The following is a 19,127-nucleotide window of genomic DNA, read 5'->3' on the forward strand; positions in this document are numbered from 1 at the left end:
TTACATAGTAGGAACTCAGCATTAGTCATCTTCCATAAAGGATCTGCTTACGCAACTCCTCGAGTGAGGAACTTGATCCTGTGGCAACTGTTAACTTTTGTTTTGGGAGAGAGACAAACTATACTTCTCTCAAATCACCCATTGGTCTTCTGGGACATCTCATCTATATATAACCTGAGGCCCCTTTTCCAGAGAATGCTCTTTGATGTTCATACCCTCTGGGTCTTCTGATTTGGGGGCTCACCAGCTTTAGTCCTTTTAGTGGCTTGTGGGGCCACAGTCTTGATTTGGTTTCTTGTCCCATGAAAGCCATGATTACTGTCTTTGGGATTTGATCTGGGATGTCAATGTCCTTTTTCAAAGAATGGTACTCTGAATTTAGGGCTCCAAGGATAGCCTGACCAGCTCAGCACTGAGGCTGCTATCCCATTTTGTATCCTTTCTTTAAAGCAATTTTTTTAAAGATATTTTTTATTTATTTGACAGAGAGAGAGAGGGAGATCACAAGTACGCAGAGAGGCAGGCAGGGAGAGAGGGGGAAGCAGGCTCCCCGCTGAGCAGAGAGCCTGATGCGGGGCTCCATCCCAGGACCCTGGGATCATGATCTGAGTCGAAGGCAGAGGCTTTAACCCACTGAGCCACCCAGGTGCCCCTAAAGCAATTTTAATATAAAGAAGCATCTGCTTTAGTCAACACAGGGTGACTAACATTAAGTAGATGGTCAGCTAAAACCTCTGAATCCTTTTAACATTTGCTATTTTTTAAAAACAATTTTTAATTATAGTAAAATACACCTAACATAAAATTTTCTATCTTAACCATTTTAAGTGTTCGTTGCAGTATTGCTAACTAGAGGCACACTGTCGTGCACCAGATCTCTAGAGCTTTTCCATCATGCATGACCACTACTTTATACGCTTTGGGCAACTCCTCATTTCCCCTTTCCCCAGCCCCTAACGACCACCTTTCTTCTTTGCTATTATGAGTTGTTAGCTAACACATATAAGTAGACTCATCCAGTATTTGCCTTTTTGTGATTGGTTTATTTCACTTAGCATAATGTCCTGAAAGTTCATTTGTATGGTAGCGTGTGACAGGATTTCCTTCTTTTTTAAGGCGAATAATATTCCGTTGTGTGTGTTTACCGAATTTTGTTTACCCACCCATCTGTTGATGGACATTTGGGTTCCCCCACCTTTTAGTTATTGTAAGTAATGCTGCTATGAACGTGGGAATGCACATATCTCCTGCTTTTAATTCTTTTGGGTAGATATCTAGAAGTAGAATTATTGGGTCGTGTGGTGATTCCATTTTTAATATTTTGAGGACCCTCCATGCTGTTTGCCACAATGACTTGACCATCTTATATTCTCACCAAGGCTGCACAGGGTGCCAATTTCTCCATATCCTTGCCAGTACTTATTATTATTTATTTTTTATTTTATTTAAGATTTTATTTATTTACTTGACAGAGAGAGAGCAGGATCACAAGTAGACAGAGCAGGAGGCAGAGAGAGAGGAGAAAACAGGCTCCCCTGCTGAGCAGAGAGCCCGATGTGGGACTCGATCCCAGGACCCTGGGATCCTGACCTGAGCCGAAGGCAGAGGCTTAACCCATTGAGCTACCCAGGCGCCCCATTATTTATTTTTGATAGTAGTCATCCTAGTAGATATGAGGTGATACCTCATCGTGGTTTTGATTTCCATTTCCCTAATTATTAGTGATACTGAGTATCTATCTTTTCATTATGCTTCTTGGCCATTATGTTTGCTGGTTTTTTTTTTTTTAAGATTTTATTTATTTATTTAAGAGAGAGAGCAAGCATGGGGGTGGGTGGGGAGCGGGGGCAGAGAGAGAGAGGGAGAAGCAGACTCCCCTTTGAGCAGGGAGCCTGACACGGGGCTCAATCCCAGGACCCTGGGATCATGACCCGAGCCCAAGGCAGATGCTTAACCCACTGAGCCACCCAGGTGCCCCTGTTTGCTGTTCTTTAATCATGCTTCTCCCTCCAGATTTTTAAGCCCAAGACTTGTTCTCTTTCTGTCAAACCTCAGCGTTTTTATGTGCCATTGCTCCAGCCAGTTGAGATCATTTTGATTCTAATGCTTTCATGTTTCAGATACTGTTTCTTCTAGCTTTGTGTTAACTTTTTCTTAGACATATCTGGCCCGAATCATTTTTTTCTTTTAGCGAGTAAGAACAGTTGCACTTCTGACTTCACACTGACTAGACTGGCCAATAACAGAATTGAATTTGGCACATGTATTCAAAGTGTTTACAGTACACAAGGCACTATGGAACAGAATGGGCTGCCCCAGAATGTTGAGGTCCCTGTCCCTCAACCAGTTCAAGGAGAGACTGAATGGCCTTGATCCAGAAGGCTTAAAGGAGAATCTTCTGTAGAATGGGAGTTAGTTCTAGGTCCTTACGACTCTGAGGTTCTCTGATGTGAGCTTTGCTTAATAATATGTTTTGCCCATTTATGCAGGAATTAAATGTTTTATTTCACATACAGTCATGTGGCATATATGATATAAAATGCTATAAAAAGGTATATATCCCATTCTTGCTGCCCTACTTCCTATAGGTTGTCACGATTGTTTCTTATCTACCCTTCTAGTGCTGCTTCTTACAGAAACAAAGAAATACAAGTATGTATTCTTAATGCTCCCCTTTAAAACTTTTTAACATGAAGTGATAACACATAGATAGAAAATATAAAACATAAATATCCATGCACAATACATGAATGTCATCCCTGTGAATTGAGAAAGCCAACACTTGTGGACTCATCACTTAAGCTCAAGGCATAGAATATTACCAGCGCCTCAGAAACTTCTCTTATCCTCCCTCTCTTTCTCGAAGGTAATTACTATCCTGATTTATAGCTCTAGAGCTTAGTTTTGATTGTCGTTGTTGTTGTTGCTTTGTAAAGTAGACTCTACACTCAACATGGGGCTTGAACTCATGACCCTATCAACAGTCACTTGCTCTACTGACTGAGCCAGCCAGGTGCCCCAGTGTTACCTGTTTTTCATCTTTATTCTTTATGTTTGTCTTCTTTTGTTCAGTATTTTTTTTTTGTTCAGTATTTTTGAGATTTATCTGAACTGTTGTGTACAGGCTGCTCTGAATATTCTTGTATGTGTTTTTGTTATGGCGTATGTGCATTTTTGTTGGGTTTCTATCTAGAAATGATGTTACTGGATCGTAGGGTAAGTTTATGTTTCACTTCAGTAGATAATGCCATCTAGTTTTCTAGAGTGGTGGTCGTGAGAGCTGGTCTATATCAGTTTCACCCTTATTCTGTGCATTTAGCTCTTTAAAGTTCCGTCTCAAAGCATGGGGGTTTACCAGGGCCCCCAAATTTTTGTTCTCTTAGTCCAGTATGGCTGTCAAACAAATTGTTCAGCTTCTCAGCTTTTCAGTTCTCTTTGAGAATCAGCAGAGACACGCTGAAAGGAAAAGGGACTTGAAATACCAGGCCAGTCTGTCTGAATGAACTTCTCTCTGTTCTTGGCTAATAATTTTTCATTGTCTTATTTCCTCTCTGGTGCTTTTAACCAGATGTTTTGCTTTAAGGTTTTATCTGTCCTCACTAGTCTCAGTGGAAAGCTTGGTTCAAATTACCTACTTTGCTGTTAATGGATTTTTCTTCTTCTTTCTTATGCAGAAAGTAGCATACTACATAAAATGGCTTGTACTTTGTTCATTTAACAATATATTATGGAGATCTTTCTATCTCAATGTGTAGAGGCCTTCCTTATTCTTTTTTCATCTCTTGCATTGTATGTTCATTTAACCAGTCCCCTGTTAATGGATATTTGGATGCAGAATATTTTGATGTTCCAAGCAATGCCACAGTGCATATACTTAATTAGATGAGCAGAGATATTTTAGGATAAATTCCCAGAATTGGGCATGCTGGAAAAGGATAAATGCGTCTGGAATTTTGATATACCCTACATAAATACTGAGCCATTTTGCACTTTGGTCCACGTAAGAGGGTGCCTGTTTCTTCACATTTTTGCCAACAGAATAGTGTCAAAGTTCATGATGTGTTCATGATGTTGCCAGTTTGTTAGATGAAAAGTACGACATCAATTTAATTTGCTTTTCTCTTTTATCTGTGAGGTTAAACATATTTTCATTGTTTTTTTCCTCTTTCTGTGAGTTGCCTGATCTTGCTCTTTGCCCATTTCAGTTGGGTTTCTGGAAATTTTCTTACCAAATTTTTTTTTTAAGATTTTTATTTATTTATTTGACAGAGAGAGAGACAGAGCAGGAACACAAGCAGGGGGAGTGGGAGAGGGAGAGCAGGCTTCCCGAGAAGCAGGGGAGCCCAATGCGGGGCTCAATCCCAGGACCCTGGGATCATGACCTGAGCCAAAGGCAGAGGCTTAACCGACTGAGCTACCCAGGAGCTCCTCTTACCAATTTCTAATAAAGTTTTTAAAATATATTAAGGAAATCAGGCCTTTCTTTGTGATATGTCTCATTAGGCATTATCTTTTTTTTTTTTAGATTTTTTTTTTATTTATTTACTTGAGAGAGAGAGAGAGAGAGTGAGTTAGAGAGAGAGAGAGAGAGAGAGAGAGCATGAGAAGGGGGAGGGTCAGAGGGAGAAGCAGACTCCCCACCAAGCAGGGAGCCTGATGTGGGACTCGGTCCTGGGACTCCAGGATCACGACCCGAGCCGGAGGCAGTTGCTCAACCAACTGAACCACCCAGGTGCCCCTCATTAGGCATTATCTTATTTTAGCCTTATACCAACTCCTTTGTGAGCATGTTATTACTGTGTGAGCATGTTACTACATTTTCCATTTAACTGATAAAGAAATTGAGGTAAAGTAAGTTTAAGTAACTTGCCCAACGTCTCACAAGAAGTGATAAAAGCTGCTTCGACCTAGTTGTCTCTGACTCCATGCTTGAGTTTTTAATGACAGTGTTATGAATTGCCTTCCCAGGATAGTAGAAGGAAAAAAATCTTTGTTTTAAATTTCCCTTTATTTGCCTAAATTCTGTATTTGTCCACCTTGCTTGCTTTTCTTCATTTTCTTTTCTTTTTGTTTTTGCCCCCTCTTCCTTCCTTTTTTCTTACTTTTAAAAAATATTTATTTAGCTCCTATCATGTGCTAGGTACTAGAAATACAAAATTAGAATAATGTGATTTCTGTCCTCAAAAGACTCATAAGGAAGGAAGGAAGGAAGTCAGTCACATAAGGAAGGAAGGAAGGAAGGAAGCCAGTCACATAAAAAATTATGGTTATTATATAATAAGTGCTATAACTCTTCTGTATGTACAAAGAGGAAGCCACCGATGGCTTTTGGGAGGGGATGGGGGAGGAAGTTTCATAGACTGCTTTACGAAGGAGGTGACTTTTGAGTTTGGAGGGTGAATTGGGCATCTAGACAAAGTGTGGAAGAGTGTTCTAGACAGAGGACAGCATATACATTATCTAGTGTTGCCTCTTCCCAGCTCTATAAATTGTCCTGTAATATTTGAGAATTCGTGACTATTAGTGAATACGACATGATTTCATAGGTTCTAATACCAATTACTTTTTATCACTGAAAAATGATGCTTTCAGTGAGCCTCATGTCTTCCCATTAGTCTCTCACTCCTACTCTCTCTCTCTTCGCCCCATCCAGTGGGGACCCCTGCAGCCGTTGATGGAAGCCACACTACCCGGGCATCGGACCATGAACCCCTGTCCTGTGTGGGAGCAGAAGAGTGGCTGCGTGTACCTATTCTTCATCTGTGTGCGGGGCCACGTCACCGAGCGTCAGCAGGTTGTGTCAGGCAGGAATGCAGCCCGCCTCTGCTTCATCTGCAGTCGGGACGCTGGCTGTTCGTGGAGCGAGGTGAGGGACCTGACTGAAGAGGTTATTGGCACCGAGGTGAAGCGCTGGGCCACATTTGCTGTGGGCCCGGGTCATGGGATCCAGCTGCAGTCGGGGAGGCTGGTCATCCCTGCATATGCCTACTACATCCCTTACTGGTTCTTTTGCTTCCGGCTACCATGTAAAGCCAAGCCTCATTCCCTGATGATCTACAGTGATGACCTGGGGGCCACCTGGCACCATGGCAGCCTCATTAAGCCCATGGCAACCGTGGAGTGTGAAGTGGCAGAAGTGACTGGGAGGGCGGGCGACCCCGTGCTGTATTGCAGCGCCCGGACACCAAACAGGTGCCGGGCAGAGGCTTTCAGCATTAACCATGGTGAATACTTTCAGAGACCAGCCCTGAGCCCTCAGCTCTGTGAGCCCCCACATGGCTGCCAAGGCAGTGTGGTGAGTTTCCGGCCCATGGAGATCCTTCACGGGTGCCAGGACCCTAATGGCAAAGATGCTTCTACCGGTCAGCAGAGCCCTCTGCTGGACAGCTCACCGAGGCTAGTGCAGGAAGCCGGCCCACTGTCTGAGTCTTGGCTCTTGTACTCACACCCAACCAGTAAGAAGCGGAGGGTCAACTTAGGCATCTATCTCAACCAGACCCCCTTGGGGGCTGCCTGCTGGTCCCGCCCGTGGATCTTGCACTGCGGGCCCTGTGGCTACTCCGATTTGGCTGCTTTGGAAAAGGAGGGCTTGTTTGGGTGTTTGTTTGAGTGTGGGACCAAACGAGAGTGTGAGCAGATTGCCTTCCGCCTGTTTACAGACCGAGAGATCCTGAGCCACATGCATGAGGACTGCAGCAGCCCTGGTAGGAGCTCTGAGCCAACTGAAAGCTAAGATTGGCTTAGGACCCAAATTTCCATAGAAAGGAAACCACAGAAGGCAACCACAGGCAGGATAATGGAGGCCGGATTAACAGAGGTGGTTGAAGTCTACAGAGAATCCAAAACTTCATATTCTGCGCTGCACCTTTTTTCTCTTCTCCCCCAAAGAGCAAAAGGAAAATTATGCCATAGCTACTGCAGTGGGGGAAACTATGAGTTGGGAAACAATAATGTGGTCCTGGTTGTGCCCCAGGCTTGCTTTGGGACCTTGGACATGTCCCCCGAACTCTGTGGGCCTCAGGTCTCCATCTGTAAAATGAGAGGATTGGTGCTGTGATTTTTCTTCTTCCTGTTCTTAGGAAAGGCAGAGTGTACGCATGCTCCACGATCAACAGGTCCTGGCTGCGTGGGTCTCTGATAGGACTCTGATCTCGAAGTGGAAGTGAAAGGACTCAGCTTTTCCAATGACTCGCCACTCACCCAGGTGTGAGGCCTGGGCAGGTGTGAGGAATTGGGCAGAACAGTAGAATCATGAGGTCACCTGCCTTCTCCAGCTTTGCAGCTCTGCTCAATCTTCCCTTCCTCCTCCAGAACCCTTATTTCCTGGGGAGAAAATGGGAAACTCAAGGCCAGTGGCCCCTGATAATGGTACTTATTGTTTCTGAGGGCGTTACTCTTATGAAAGATGAACCTGAAGTTCATGTACTAGAATGGTTCCTGATGAGAAAAGGTCGTAGATTAGGACTCTAAAGCATTGGCTAGAACTTCCCATGGTGTCTGCCCTCAAAGAGCTCACAGTTCACAGGGCTAGAAGTGGAGAGAATTCAAGAAAAACAATGCAGCTGGTTTATAGATGTTGGGCCTTAAGTTGGGGTTTTGGTAGCTCCTGACGTCATTGTCTTAGTCACATCTTCATTGTGCTTGGAGTCAGCTGCCAGGGCTTGGCCGGCCACTGGGTTCGCCCCACGTCTGTTTTTCTCAGAATATTGTTCGGGCCTAGCCACTCTACTCATGGAGAAGGTCTTCACCATTAGGAAGGTCTCTAAACCCTAGACCTCTGAATCAAGCCAAAATTTTTTTGTACCTACTACAATCACTTTGTGAAGTAGGGGTGCCCCTTTGTCTGATAGGTTTGGGGCTGAAATTGACCAGAGCTGGGTGTCTCAGATGATACCAGATGGGTTGCTCTTATTTTAGAATCTTTCCCCTGGAGCCTGTTGCTGTAACAGAAATTCGATTACGAAAGACTTGGTTTTTCAGCCTACTTTAGGAGAAGAAATACCCTCAACTTGTATCAGATAACTAAATTTGGTGCTGAGTAATCGCCCAGAGAGCAAGTCTTAGTTGTAGAATATAGCCCAGGAGGCTGGGGGCTGCGGTTGCTCCTGTCATATGGGGAAGAGTCCTCTAGGATGAAAGTAGAGATTAACTTCACCTGCATATGGCTTAAGTCCATGGCTTAGAGTGACTTTTTAAAATTCCCTTAGCCTCTCCTCCATTTGTCAAAAGTTATCCAGCCAGTATGCAGTTCTGCTCACTCATTCACTCATTTATACAGTTACCTAAATATTCTTGGGAGCCTATCTGTAACGTAAGGTGCTTTTTCTGTTGCCATTCCCTGGTTGAAAAGCGACTGTGGCTCTTCACTGCCTGCCAAAGGGTGTTTTCATTTAGTTTGGCATGTAGGGCCTTCAGTTGTTGGGGGAGATAAGGCGTACTGACCTCTGCTGCTTTGTATGAAGCCCATTGTCAGAGAAGATCTCTGTCAAGCTGGCAGTGGAGGGCGTGGCAGTTGGTGGTGTAGGGAGGAACCGGGGAAGGGCAGCCCTCTCCTAAGTCATAGCAGCTTCGTGTTCTGCAAATCTTTCCTGAGCATCGTACCCCCAAATAGATAGGAATAGCAGGGATGGCTTCCTTCTCCAACAAGGTCTAAAGGAGGAAAAGAATGAAAATAGCAAGACATCCTTGGGAACATCCAAGAGGGCAGTAGGGGACAGGCCCTCAGTCACATGCCAGTGCGGACCACATACGTCCAGGACCAGCACTCAAAAGATGTCTTATCCTCCTCTGAATTGCCCTCCCCTTTGCTTTATGTTTGCTTCTCCTTAGTGATTAGAAGTGAAACTCCTAATAGGCGGAGGGCCTGTGTGCACCGTTCAGGATTGGCAAGAAAAGAGGGTTGGGGACAGAGGTAATCCAGAATGAGGCTAAATGGGGGTAGAGCTCAGGGGTAGAGCATTTGGCTGCAGGATGAGGATTTGGGAGAGGAAGAGTGGGCAGTGGTAGTTATGAAGAAAACAGCAGAGCAGGAGTTCCGGCACCTTTAGGAAGAAAGAGAACGTGGCCTGGTAAGAGACCTAGGCCGGAGAGGAAGCGTAGGTGGTGGTTGCTGTGAAGAAGAAATGACATCAGGCTGGGGGTGTCTCCTGACGTGTGTGGGAGGAGCCCTGGGGCAGCTGACTCCAAGCTGTGAGGCCCACACAGGCCAGCACTTCAGGCTACAGACTGGTTCCTCCCCGCCCTGTCACCGGAAGCTGACCTAGCTTGTTCACGTTCCGGATGACCAACAGAGACAGCTGTAGGCACTCCTGACTTGTTTGTGCCCATTCCCTGAGGCCTTCAGGGCCCTGGGACCTATCCTGTGACCCTGGTATCCTAACCAAGCCTCTTCCAGGCCCTCTCAGCTTGGGAGAGTGAAAAAGACAGGGCAGGTGATGGCAGCTGTGAAGAAAAGAGGACAGCAGACTAGTCTAGAGGCTGTGGCCCCTTTGCCCCCACGTGCTTCTACCCTGTCTCTGGGCCCTTAGAATGGATCCATCTGGCACACGTGGCTCATCCCTGGGAGAGCAAGAAAGCATAGGTAGGGGCCACCTCCTGCTGTTATGTATCCAGACCCACTCCCACCCCTTCAAGCTGCTGGGCCCGCTCAGGCTCCCCACCTCCCGACGCCCTCACTCCTAGGCCCCTACTATTCATTTCAGGGCTTTTATTTGGGCGCTTTCCTTGGATCTGTTTCTCCTGGTCATCAGTCTCCCCTCCTGTCCTGTCCTTTGGGATATCATGCAACAGTAGCCATAGATAAGAGACATCGGGCCCTGTCTGTTGGGGAACCCAAGGCACCCACAGAGGTCAACCTGAGGCTGCCCCGCCTCCTCTCCAGGGCAGTAGGCTTCAATACTTCCACTTCGGCCAGCTCAGTCTCCCCAGTCTTCTGCAGTAGGCTGTGCGTTTCCCCCACTGTGTTATGCGGTAGGTGTCAAGCATCCCTTTCTGTGCTCCCACAGTGCCCAGTTGGGGCCCTGCTTTGCTCATTACCATGGGGTGCGGGGTATTATTGTTGTCTGTCTTGTGCCCTCTAGGCCTCTGCTAGGCTGTGAATTCCTTGAGGGCCAAGTCTGTATGAATCCTCTCTCTATCCTTTTTACCTGGAATCACGATAATTTCTTTATTAATATAGGCTTTTTCTGTTGTTTTTGGAATTCCCTGAAGGTAAGGACTGTGCCCGATTCCTCTCTCTGTCCTCTGCCCCCGGCATAGGGCCTGGCACAAAATGGACAGCAGTAAGGCTCTGCTGAATGGATCAAGGAATCAAAGATCCTTGGCCTTCTGGAGCTAAGTGAGAGGGCCAGGGCGAGCCCCCCCATAGGGAGGAGTAGGTTGCCTTCCTCTGCGGGTTGGATAGCGTTCTCAACCTGCTGAACACGCACCTGAAATGGGTCTTCTCCCTGCTGGCCTGCTTCCAGGTCAGTCCCTAAAGAGCTCTTCTCTGGCTTCAGTTGAGTCCTGCCTGGGTGTCTCAGGATTACAGCCCAAGCCCAAAGCCAAGCCTCGATTTGGGTTCTCATGTCAGTGGTATTTCTCCTCTGTCCCTGATTGGCATTTCTGTAACTGCCCCTCCTCCAGGACTCTGGGGCTGACGCCATGGTTCAGTGTTCTGAGTGTGTCTTGCTCTGTGATCCCAAGTACTGAAAGTGCCCTCTGTTCTATAGAAACTACCAGAACTCTTGGGAACAAGGGAGATGAATAAAGAGCTTAATTCTGGTGACTGCTGTTTGTGTGTTTCATTGTTACCAAACCATGAGGTGATTATCATCCTAATACTTTCATCTAGTTTGTACCCAGCTTCTTTTGAAAAATGGATTTGAGGCCTTTTCTTGCATTTCATAACTTTTTTTTTTTTAAAGATTGATTTTACTTGAGAGAAAGTGAGGACAAACAAAGGGAGTGGCAGGCAAAGGGAGAGGGAGAAGCAGGCTCCTCGTGGAGCAAGGAGCCTGATACAGGGCTCGATCCCAGTACCCTGAGATCATGACCGGAGCCAAAAGCAGACGCTCAACTGACTAAGCCAATGGTGCTCAATTTCTTAAATTCCTATTGAGTAAAACATGGAAAACCTCTTGAATACTTAAGCAGTAACAAATTTGATTAAACTGCCTTCAACAGAAATACCAGTTACAAATTTAGTATAGCTGAGCCTTTTGAAATTTCAAACACCATAAACAGTAGATAAAACATAAATAAGTCCAATGACTATAAAAGATACCCTTATACCAAAATGGAGTACAGAAGAGCTGATACCATAGATTTAACTTTGTTAGTTACTGTTATTACATGTTTTGAGGGTTCTGACTTTTAAAACCTCTCCAGAGTTTGGGTTGATCAGGCTGTCCCCACTGCCACACCTTCCTAGCTCTTTAGTAATAGCAGATTCAAAGAAAAAGTACCATTTCAGACAAGTACCATTTCCATTGGGAGCATTAACATGGGAGGTTGGAGGCCTGGAACCACAGCTGTCTTCTCCATGGCGGAAAATACCTGAATGCAGGAGAAGCCTGAAGGAATGCAGCCACGCAGAAACAGTCCTAATGATCCCTACTAGGGGTCTCCTGTTAAGGGAACATAGAATCCCCCAAACTTTTTTTTGTTAAGATTTTATTTATTTGACAGAGATCACAAGCAGGCAGAGAGGCAGGTAGAGAGAGAGGAGGAAGCAGGCTCCCTGCTGAGCAGAGAGCCCGATGCAGGTCTCGATCCCAGGACCCTGGGACCATGACCTGAGCTGAAGACAGAGGTTTTAACCCACTGAGCCACCCAGGCGCCCCCCCCCAAACTTTTTTTGATTTTTATTTACCTCTTAAGCCAGTTTGAGTTGGGTGTATACGCTTGCTGGTAAAAGAATAAGACTATCCATGTTCACGGGAAATTTGGTTACTTGGTACACCAACCTGTGTGTGAGTCACTACCTGAAACAGAACCACACTACCTTTCAGTGCAGTCTACTGAAGTTAACAGCATTCCCTAAAGAGTACACTACCAGGAGAGTCCTTGGGAGAGAATGGAGGAAGGACCGAACTAAGGGTGCAGTGTCTTTGTCCTAGAGCTTGTCACTGATCTGATGGGCAACTTTGTACCAGCCATTGGCCCTCTCTGGGAACCCATTTATTCAGCTACAACAGGGGGATAATCCTTGCCCTCCCACCCACCAGGAGTTATGGCGAGGAGCTAGTGAATCCTCAAGAGGGCTTAGGAACTGGTGCAATGTGTAAATAGAGGACAAATTACCTTTCACTCCTTCATCTCCATTATCCATCAGCATTGGTGACATTTGAGTCAAATGCTGAAAATTAAGGTGATGGTTAGAGGGAAGGAGGAGAAGGCAGGGTGGCCCATGGAGGAAGGCACTGCAAGGCTGGACAGCGATCTTGCCTTTCCTCTGTCCTGTCCTTAACAAACTGCAGCCTTCATGGTTTTGCCCAACCTTCCGATTTTGCCAAGACCATTCTATGAAGAATGATCCAGCCTGGGTATAAAAGAGGGAACTCTCAGCCTCAAGTATGAAGGGACTTGGTCTGAGTCATCTGTGTTTTCAGTGCCCACCATAAGGCAAGGCATAGCACATACAGGAAAGAAGGATGCAAGAGAAATAGCATTTGTAAAGTGCCTGCTGTGGGTTGAGTTATACATCCATTATCTCTTTTACTTCAACAATCCATTTTAGAGATGGAAAAGTTGAGGCTCAACAAAGTTACATGATGTGGTCCAATGTCACACACCTGTAAGTGATGAAGTCGGATCCGATTCCAAACCTATATTTTTGTCATATGGCAAATAAGAGGCAGAGCTGTGGGTGACATGAGGCAGAGATAGTGCCTCTTAATCCCTTGGAACATGGTGGGCATCCAGTCTCCAGTAAAAGGCTCATGATGATGACCCCTGTAGTAATGACATGTTTCGTAGTTGTACCAAAGTGGCCTCTCAGACCAAAGGTCTTCCTTCCCTTTTTATTTCACTCAAGGGAAATGCATTAGTGGCGCCTGGGCAGCTCAGTCAGCTAAGCGTCTGTCTTTGGCTCAAATCATGATCCCAGGGTCCTGGGATCGAGTCCTGGATTGGGCTCCCCGCTCAGTGGGGGCCCTACTTCTCCCTCTGCCTCTCTCCCTGCCTGTGTGTTTAATTTCTCTCTTAAAAATAATTTTTTAAAAAATCTTAAAAAAAAAAAAGAGTAATGCATTAGTTTCTTTCCTTGGAAGCCCAGATCTAGCTGGAGATTATTTTCCAGTAGCTCCAAACTTCAGAACAGCTGCCTCCCACAACCCATCGTCATCCTAAACATAGATTGTGTTGTCATCAACCAGAAATAGAATCAGGGTGAGAGCATGGATTCTCTTGAGGGGTAAACATAGAACTTGGATGGCAGGTGAAGCCTTCTTAGTGCTCAGTGAGAAGGTCAGGACCAGCACGCGCCGGGCAGGCCTCGGACTGAGCCACAGGTTGGAGAAAGCAACCCTACCTCTGCCTTTCCCCACCTAGGGCAGGTCCTTGGAGCTGTACCCGGTGGCCAGGTCTGAGCCCGTCATGCAATGGAGACGGTCCACCCTACATTGTCTCTAATCCTACAACAACCGGGGGAACGAGGCCGTATTCTCCCCAGCGTATAGACGAGGAAAACGAGCCTTGGAAAAGTGAAATGATCGGACAAGTATTTTAACTATAATTTCATCCATAAAAACTAAAATACTAAGAGTACCTCATAGGGTTGTGGTGAGGGTTAAGTGTAAATACTCTATGTGTATTTAAACTTAGATAAAAATTAAAAAGATCATCAACGAATGGGATCTGCTGTGATTACGATTTTTCCCTGTAGTACTCATGTATTAGCCCATCAAGTGTGCATAGTGGGGTCACAGTACTTTTCAGCTTACGTGTGCATATGAATCACCTGGAAAAGTTAAAAAAGATAGATTCCTGCCTCCCCACCCCAACCCCAAGAATCTACTTTGGTAGGTCTGAGTGGGGCTTGAAAATTTGCATTTCTTTAAAATTTATTTTTTTTAAGATTTTATTTATTTATTTGACAGAGAAAGATCACAAGTAGGCAGAGAGAAAGGGATGCAGGCTCCCTGATGAGCAGAGAACCCGATGTGGGGCTTGATCCCAGGACGCTGGGATCATGACCTGAGCCGAAGGCAGAGGCTTTAACCCACTGAGCCACCCAGGCGCCCCGAAAATTTGCATTTCTGACAGGCCCCCAGGTCATCCCTGATGCTGCAGGTCCATGGACTACTCTTTGAATAGCGCTATGTTTCAATGCTCCCCTCTCCATCCATTTCCCCAGCTGCCTCTTACTCACAACCCAGCCAGCTCCAGGTGTAGAAGGAACATAGCCTGCTATTACTAACGCCTGTGTGAAGCCCGTTTTATTTCCCCAATAGGTGTCTAACTTCAATCTCTAGGCTGCCAACGAGCAGCATCTTGCCTCGGTCAGAAATTTGGCTTTCCCATGGCATGGTAATTGCCTGGGATTCCTATTGATTTTCTTGTCGAATCTGGTAGAGCTTAAAGGGGACACCACAGCTTGGGCACGGACCTGGACCTGTGGGCATAGGGTGATTGTCTGACTGGAAAATAGATTTACAGGACTCCTGTACTCAGTGAGTACCAAGGAAGCAGCAGAAAAAGAGGCCCTGGGTTAGTGGGGCTGCTGGGGACCCAGCTCGGTGAAGAGGGGCTTTTCATACCTGCGCAGGGGAGCGTGAGGTTCAGCACAGAGCATGAGCTAAGCCTGGAGAGTTGCCAAGATAGAGATTGCTGAACTCTATTAGTATCAGGGTCAAAGGTCAATAATCTGACTCAGTCTCTGGTTTAGATTGTCAGTTTCTGCCCTTGGTGGCCGCACAGTGTGTGCCATAGGCAACGGTAATCCTTGCTGTCTCCTGATAACCCTCTCCTTAGCTCCTTCCCCTCAGGAGCCCCAGGCCCAGATATCTTTGGATGGAGACATTGGAAAATGGTCAGGAATGTGTGGTGCCCTTTTTGCCACTCTATGTGCCCAATTTGAAAGCTGAGGTTTCTGTACTGAAATTGAAGGATGGTTATAGGCCAGGGAGTTTGGGTTAAGGTCAAGTCCTATGGGCAGGTTTGAGGGGAGGGTACCATGTCCATTTGCTCTCCATATTAATCCATCCTCTGGCATAGTAGATACTCCATAAAAATTTGTTGAATGAATGAATGAATGGTCATTCCATATTCAATCCTCCAAAACTGGGAACTTGAAGGTGGATATTGAGCAGGATAGGACACGCTTGCCTTTCCTGACCTCACTCCTTTGGTTTGAGACTTGATGACATCTAGATGACCCAGAAGATGATCCCTGGTAGCCCGAGTTAAAATGAACCCTGGATTCAGGGAGGTGTTATTGAGAGGGCTCCCAGGCCGGAGCTGAGGGACACCTTCTTTGTCATCCCAGTAATCCGGGTCTGCACCACGGTCTGTGTTTTTACTGGAAAACCTTTCCTAAAGCCCAGTCTGAACACCGTAGTTTGGCATCTGCTGTGTTGTCAAGCACTGAGGGATACTTGGGTGAGGGCCATTGGCCTGGATCCTGTAAAGTTGGGAGTGAGGTTCCCAAGGTCAGTGTGTGACAGTAGCAGGAACCAGTGAGAGAAGACCTAAAGGAGAAGCTGAATCATGAGGCCAGAGTCTGGTGTGTCAGCTGCCTTCCACCCCTCATGTCAAGTTTCCACCTTGCTGGAAAGTAACAGTTTCCTTGGGACACTCAGGAGGATCGGGGTGGGGCTGGGAGTAGGGTGCCATGTTTGTTTTCCAGGCCAGTGAGCATCCCAATGCTTCCAGAATTGCAAACGGAAGGCACAGGCCTCCTATTCCACCCAGAGTCAGGAGGTAGGGCCAGATCCTCCCTCATCAGACCTCCCTGAGCCCAGTGGAGCCTGACAAGGATCCATCCACAGCTGCAAACAGTTAGGCTTGCTCAGGAGCTAACCCTGATCCCACCAGCTTTGGAGTTGGGTTCCAGATTCAGGAGCTCAGGTAGGTGATGTGTCTGGGCAAGGCTGCTGTTTTTGGTGTATCATACTAAAGTGCCCAGCCGAAATCCAGCCGATGCAGAGCTCCCCAAGTGATGGACCTGTAAGGCAGCAAATGCCCGTTTTCCCATGAGTACAGGGTAGACCATGGAAAAGCCCCGGATTGGGGTGCCTCAGGTGAATCTAAGCATGACTTCCCGAGAACTCTGGACTGGGGAACCCACGCCTGGCTTCTCCAGGAGGTGCTGGGACGAAGAGCTGCCTCTTCTCTCGCCGTGTCAGAGAGAGGTTGACCTGGGCCTGAGATAGAGCTACCCTGTACCCAGACCATTCTCGAAAGAGGCCTATGTACTTGACAGTGGGTCCTCTGGCCTGTGGGTAGGAATTAGTAACAGACTGTGGAAGGATGTGGCAGTAGGGAGGGTAACACTGAAATGACATTTAGGAGAAGACACTTCATTGAATAGAATCTTACGGAAAAGAGCGAAATGATAGGAAATAGGGTTATGCCAGGAATCAAAAGGAAGCTTGGAATGGCAGTAAAGGCTCTTAGTCCTCTTTCTTTTTTTAGCTCTCACTCCTTCCCTCTTCCTTTCTTTCTTCCTTTTTAAAACAAACAAACAAACAAAAAACAGCTGAGTGAGACCTTGGACAATTTATTAAACTCGTTGAGCCTGCTTTTCTTCCCTGTAAAGTGGGAACAATAAAGTGAACCCCAGGTTGTCGAGAGGATTACAGAGTGTGTCTATGTGGTGCAATGGGGCAGGGATGGGCCAGCTTGTCCTCTCCCTCCCTGCCTTTTTTCTTCTTATTTGCATCTCTGGGCAGTGCCAGGGGGCCTGAGGCAGTTTGTCAACAATACTAGAGCCATAAGGGGCCTCTCTCATATCCGGGAGACCACAGTGACCCACGGAGGAGGCTGGGCTCCTGGCAACGGGAAGGGCTGTGCTAGTGAAGGCAGTGACCATGTCCTGTCAGGCTGCCCAGCCAGTCCTTACTGCTCCTCTGGGGCAGGAGTGAGTTCTTGCTTTGTATAAAAGAAGAAATAAAAGTGTAGACTTGCCCAAGTACTGAAGGTCACATAGCAAGTGAAGGAACGGAGGCTGGAACCAAGTTTTCTGGTCCGGAGGCTCTGTGAAGTCAGCACCCCAGTTTTCTGCACTTCTGTAACCCCAGGAACTGTCTGGGTTTGGGCTGAGAACGGCTCCCTCCAACATGGAATGAGTCCTGGGTGGGGGCTGTGAGAGAAACCGGAGGAGCAGGGATCTCTGTGAGTTTGCCTCACCCCCGCCCCCGACACCGCCCCCCCAATCTCCTGGGGCTGACCCCTTGCTCAGAGTCCTGCTGGAACAAGATCCGGGTGGGTCAAACCTGTGCTGAGAGCCTGCCCAAGATGGGTACATCAGTACGATTGTTTAGTTTAAAGCTCACCATGGCCCCAAGAGGCTGGCTTTGCTATCCCACATTTTCGATGACAAAAGTGAGCCTCAGAGAGTAGCAGTGATTTGCCCAAGGTCACACAAAGTCAGAATCCGGAGTGCTCCCACCTGTAGCCCCGCGGCACTGCCAACATTGTCCACCAGGTGGCAATCTCCCCCAACTTGCTGCTGGAGGCAGGCGGCCTGGACTCGCCTGGCCTTGCCTTTGGCTGGTGATCCCAGCCCTCTCTGGCTGGTCTTTCAAAGCTGCCCTGAAGCATCACTTAGCACTGTTGTTCCCACCAGGGAAACAACATGTTTCAAATGCCCTGAGAGGGGCTGTGGCCTTCCAGAGAAGGAGGTTCTGTGTGTGTGCCTGGGCACGGGATCTGCTTCAGTCCAGTTCCATTTGCGACTGGTGAACCTGCTGCCCTGTCACCAGCTGAGACAGGCTGGGCCTGATTCCCTCGGCACCCCTCTGCCCCTTCTGCTGTCAGGCCTTGCTCCGTGGTGGCAGTTGAGCTGTCCTTTGACTCTGGGAGAGGTGCAAGGCCCAGCCTCTTCTGTAGGTGGGTCACCCTCACCGGACAGCCTGTCTGGACAGCCTGACGGACCCAGGCCCTGTTCTAACCAGTGATCTCCTTCCACGCCTGCCTACAGCCAGGAGGAACTAGGAGGGGGACCTCTGCATCCTTCCGGGAACACCTCACACATTCCTTTCATCACTGCTGGCTGGAACAGCACACCCTCTCTGTGGATTCCTGCCACTGGATGGCTCTACTAGAAACTTCGTCCCAGTCCCCGCACTGCTCGGGGTGGGCCTCGGGGTGGGCCTGTGGGTTCCCAGCTCAGCAGGCTTCCTGTCGGGGTAAGAGAGCAAGGTTCTGCTCCTGGCCCACATGCCCAGTTTCTCTGAGGAGCTCTGGAATAGTTCCCATTCTCCATCATGGCGGTAACTTCTCCACAGGAACAGAGCGCTCCTCACAGGCCTAAGCTGACATCCCCCCGTTTTCCCTCCTAAGACCTCCGTGTGTCTCTTCACAGAGTCTCAATAGAGTGTGGTCTTAAAGCCTCCTGTCCCAAGCTGGGGGCCTTCTCTGCAGTTCCACAAGCCTGGGACCTCAGGGGAAGTCCTTTTCTACATCCTGTCAAGCAAAGGTCATGGCAGCTACATTGACAGACACTGAAAGGGTTTCGTTTTAAAGTGAGGGAGAGTGGGAGCTCCACGAAGGCAGGGAGCTGCCATTTGCATTCTGCGTTGCCAACAGGGCCTGAATGGAGTAGGCCTGGGCAGATCTCTCATGTGAATGAGGGGCCCTGAAGTGATATCCCCCCACACCCTGGATTAAGTTGGGTCACCTCTCAGAGCAGGATGGCTCTCCACCCTCTGGAGCCCCCACATTCCCCTCTGCAGGGAGTGGGAGGATGGAGGACAGAACAAATGTCTATGAAGGCAAGCACCACTCAGCTATGACTTTCGGGTTTCCATACTTCCCTCCTTCTCAAGCCTCTTCCATGATTTTTGCTAAATCGATGTATTCTTAATATTTTTCATCAGCAGATTTTACGTATATACCTAATCTCACTAGCTCCTAAGTAATAATATTCATGAAATCATAGACTTGATATATCAGTTTTATTTTTTTCCCTAATACACACTAAAATA

General features: G+C 47.3%; 1 protein-coding gene across 2 annotated transcripts in view; it reads left to right on the top strand.

Moving 5' to 3' along the window:
• NEU3 (neuraminidase 3) overlaps positions 1-10,758 on the top strand; it is a gene marked incomplete at its 5' end in the record, with an annotated part of 25,611 nt that extends 14,853 nt beyond the window's left edge. For both annotated transcript variants that reach the window (XM_080815291.1, XM_080815292.1), the window contains one exon: positions 5,654-10,758. In XM_080815291.1, the coding sequence (XP_080671417.1) occupies positions 5,654-6,733 (1,080 nt within the window). In that variant the 3' untranslated portion in view covers positions 6,734-10,758. The remainder of the gene's footprint in view (positions 1-5,653) is intronic.
• Between the last annotated feature and the right edge of the window lie 8,369 nt (positions 10,759-19,127).

The sequence above is a fragment of the Martes martes genome (assembly GCF_963455335.1).
Source record: "Martes martes genome assembly, chromosome: 10".
Lineage (NCBI taxonomy): Eukaryota > Metazoa > Chordata > Mammalia > Carnivora > Mustelidae > Martes > Martes martes.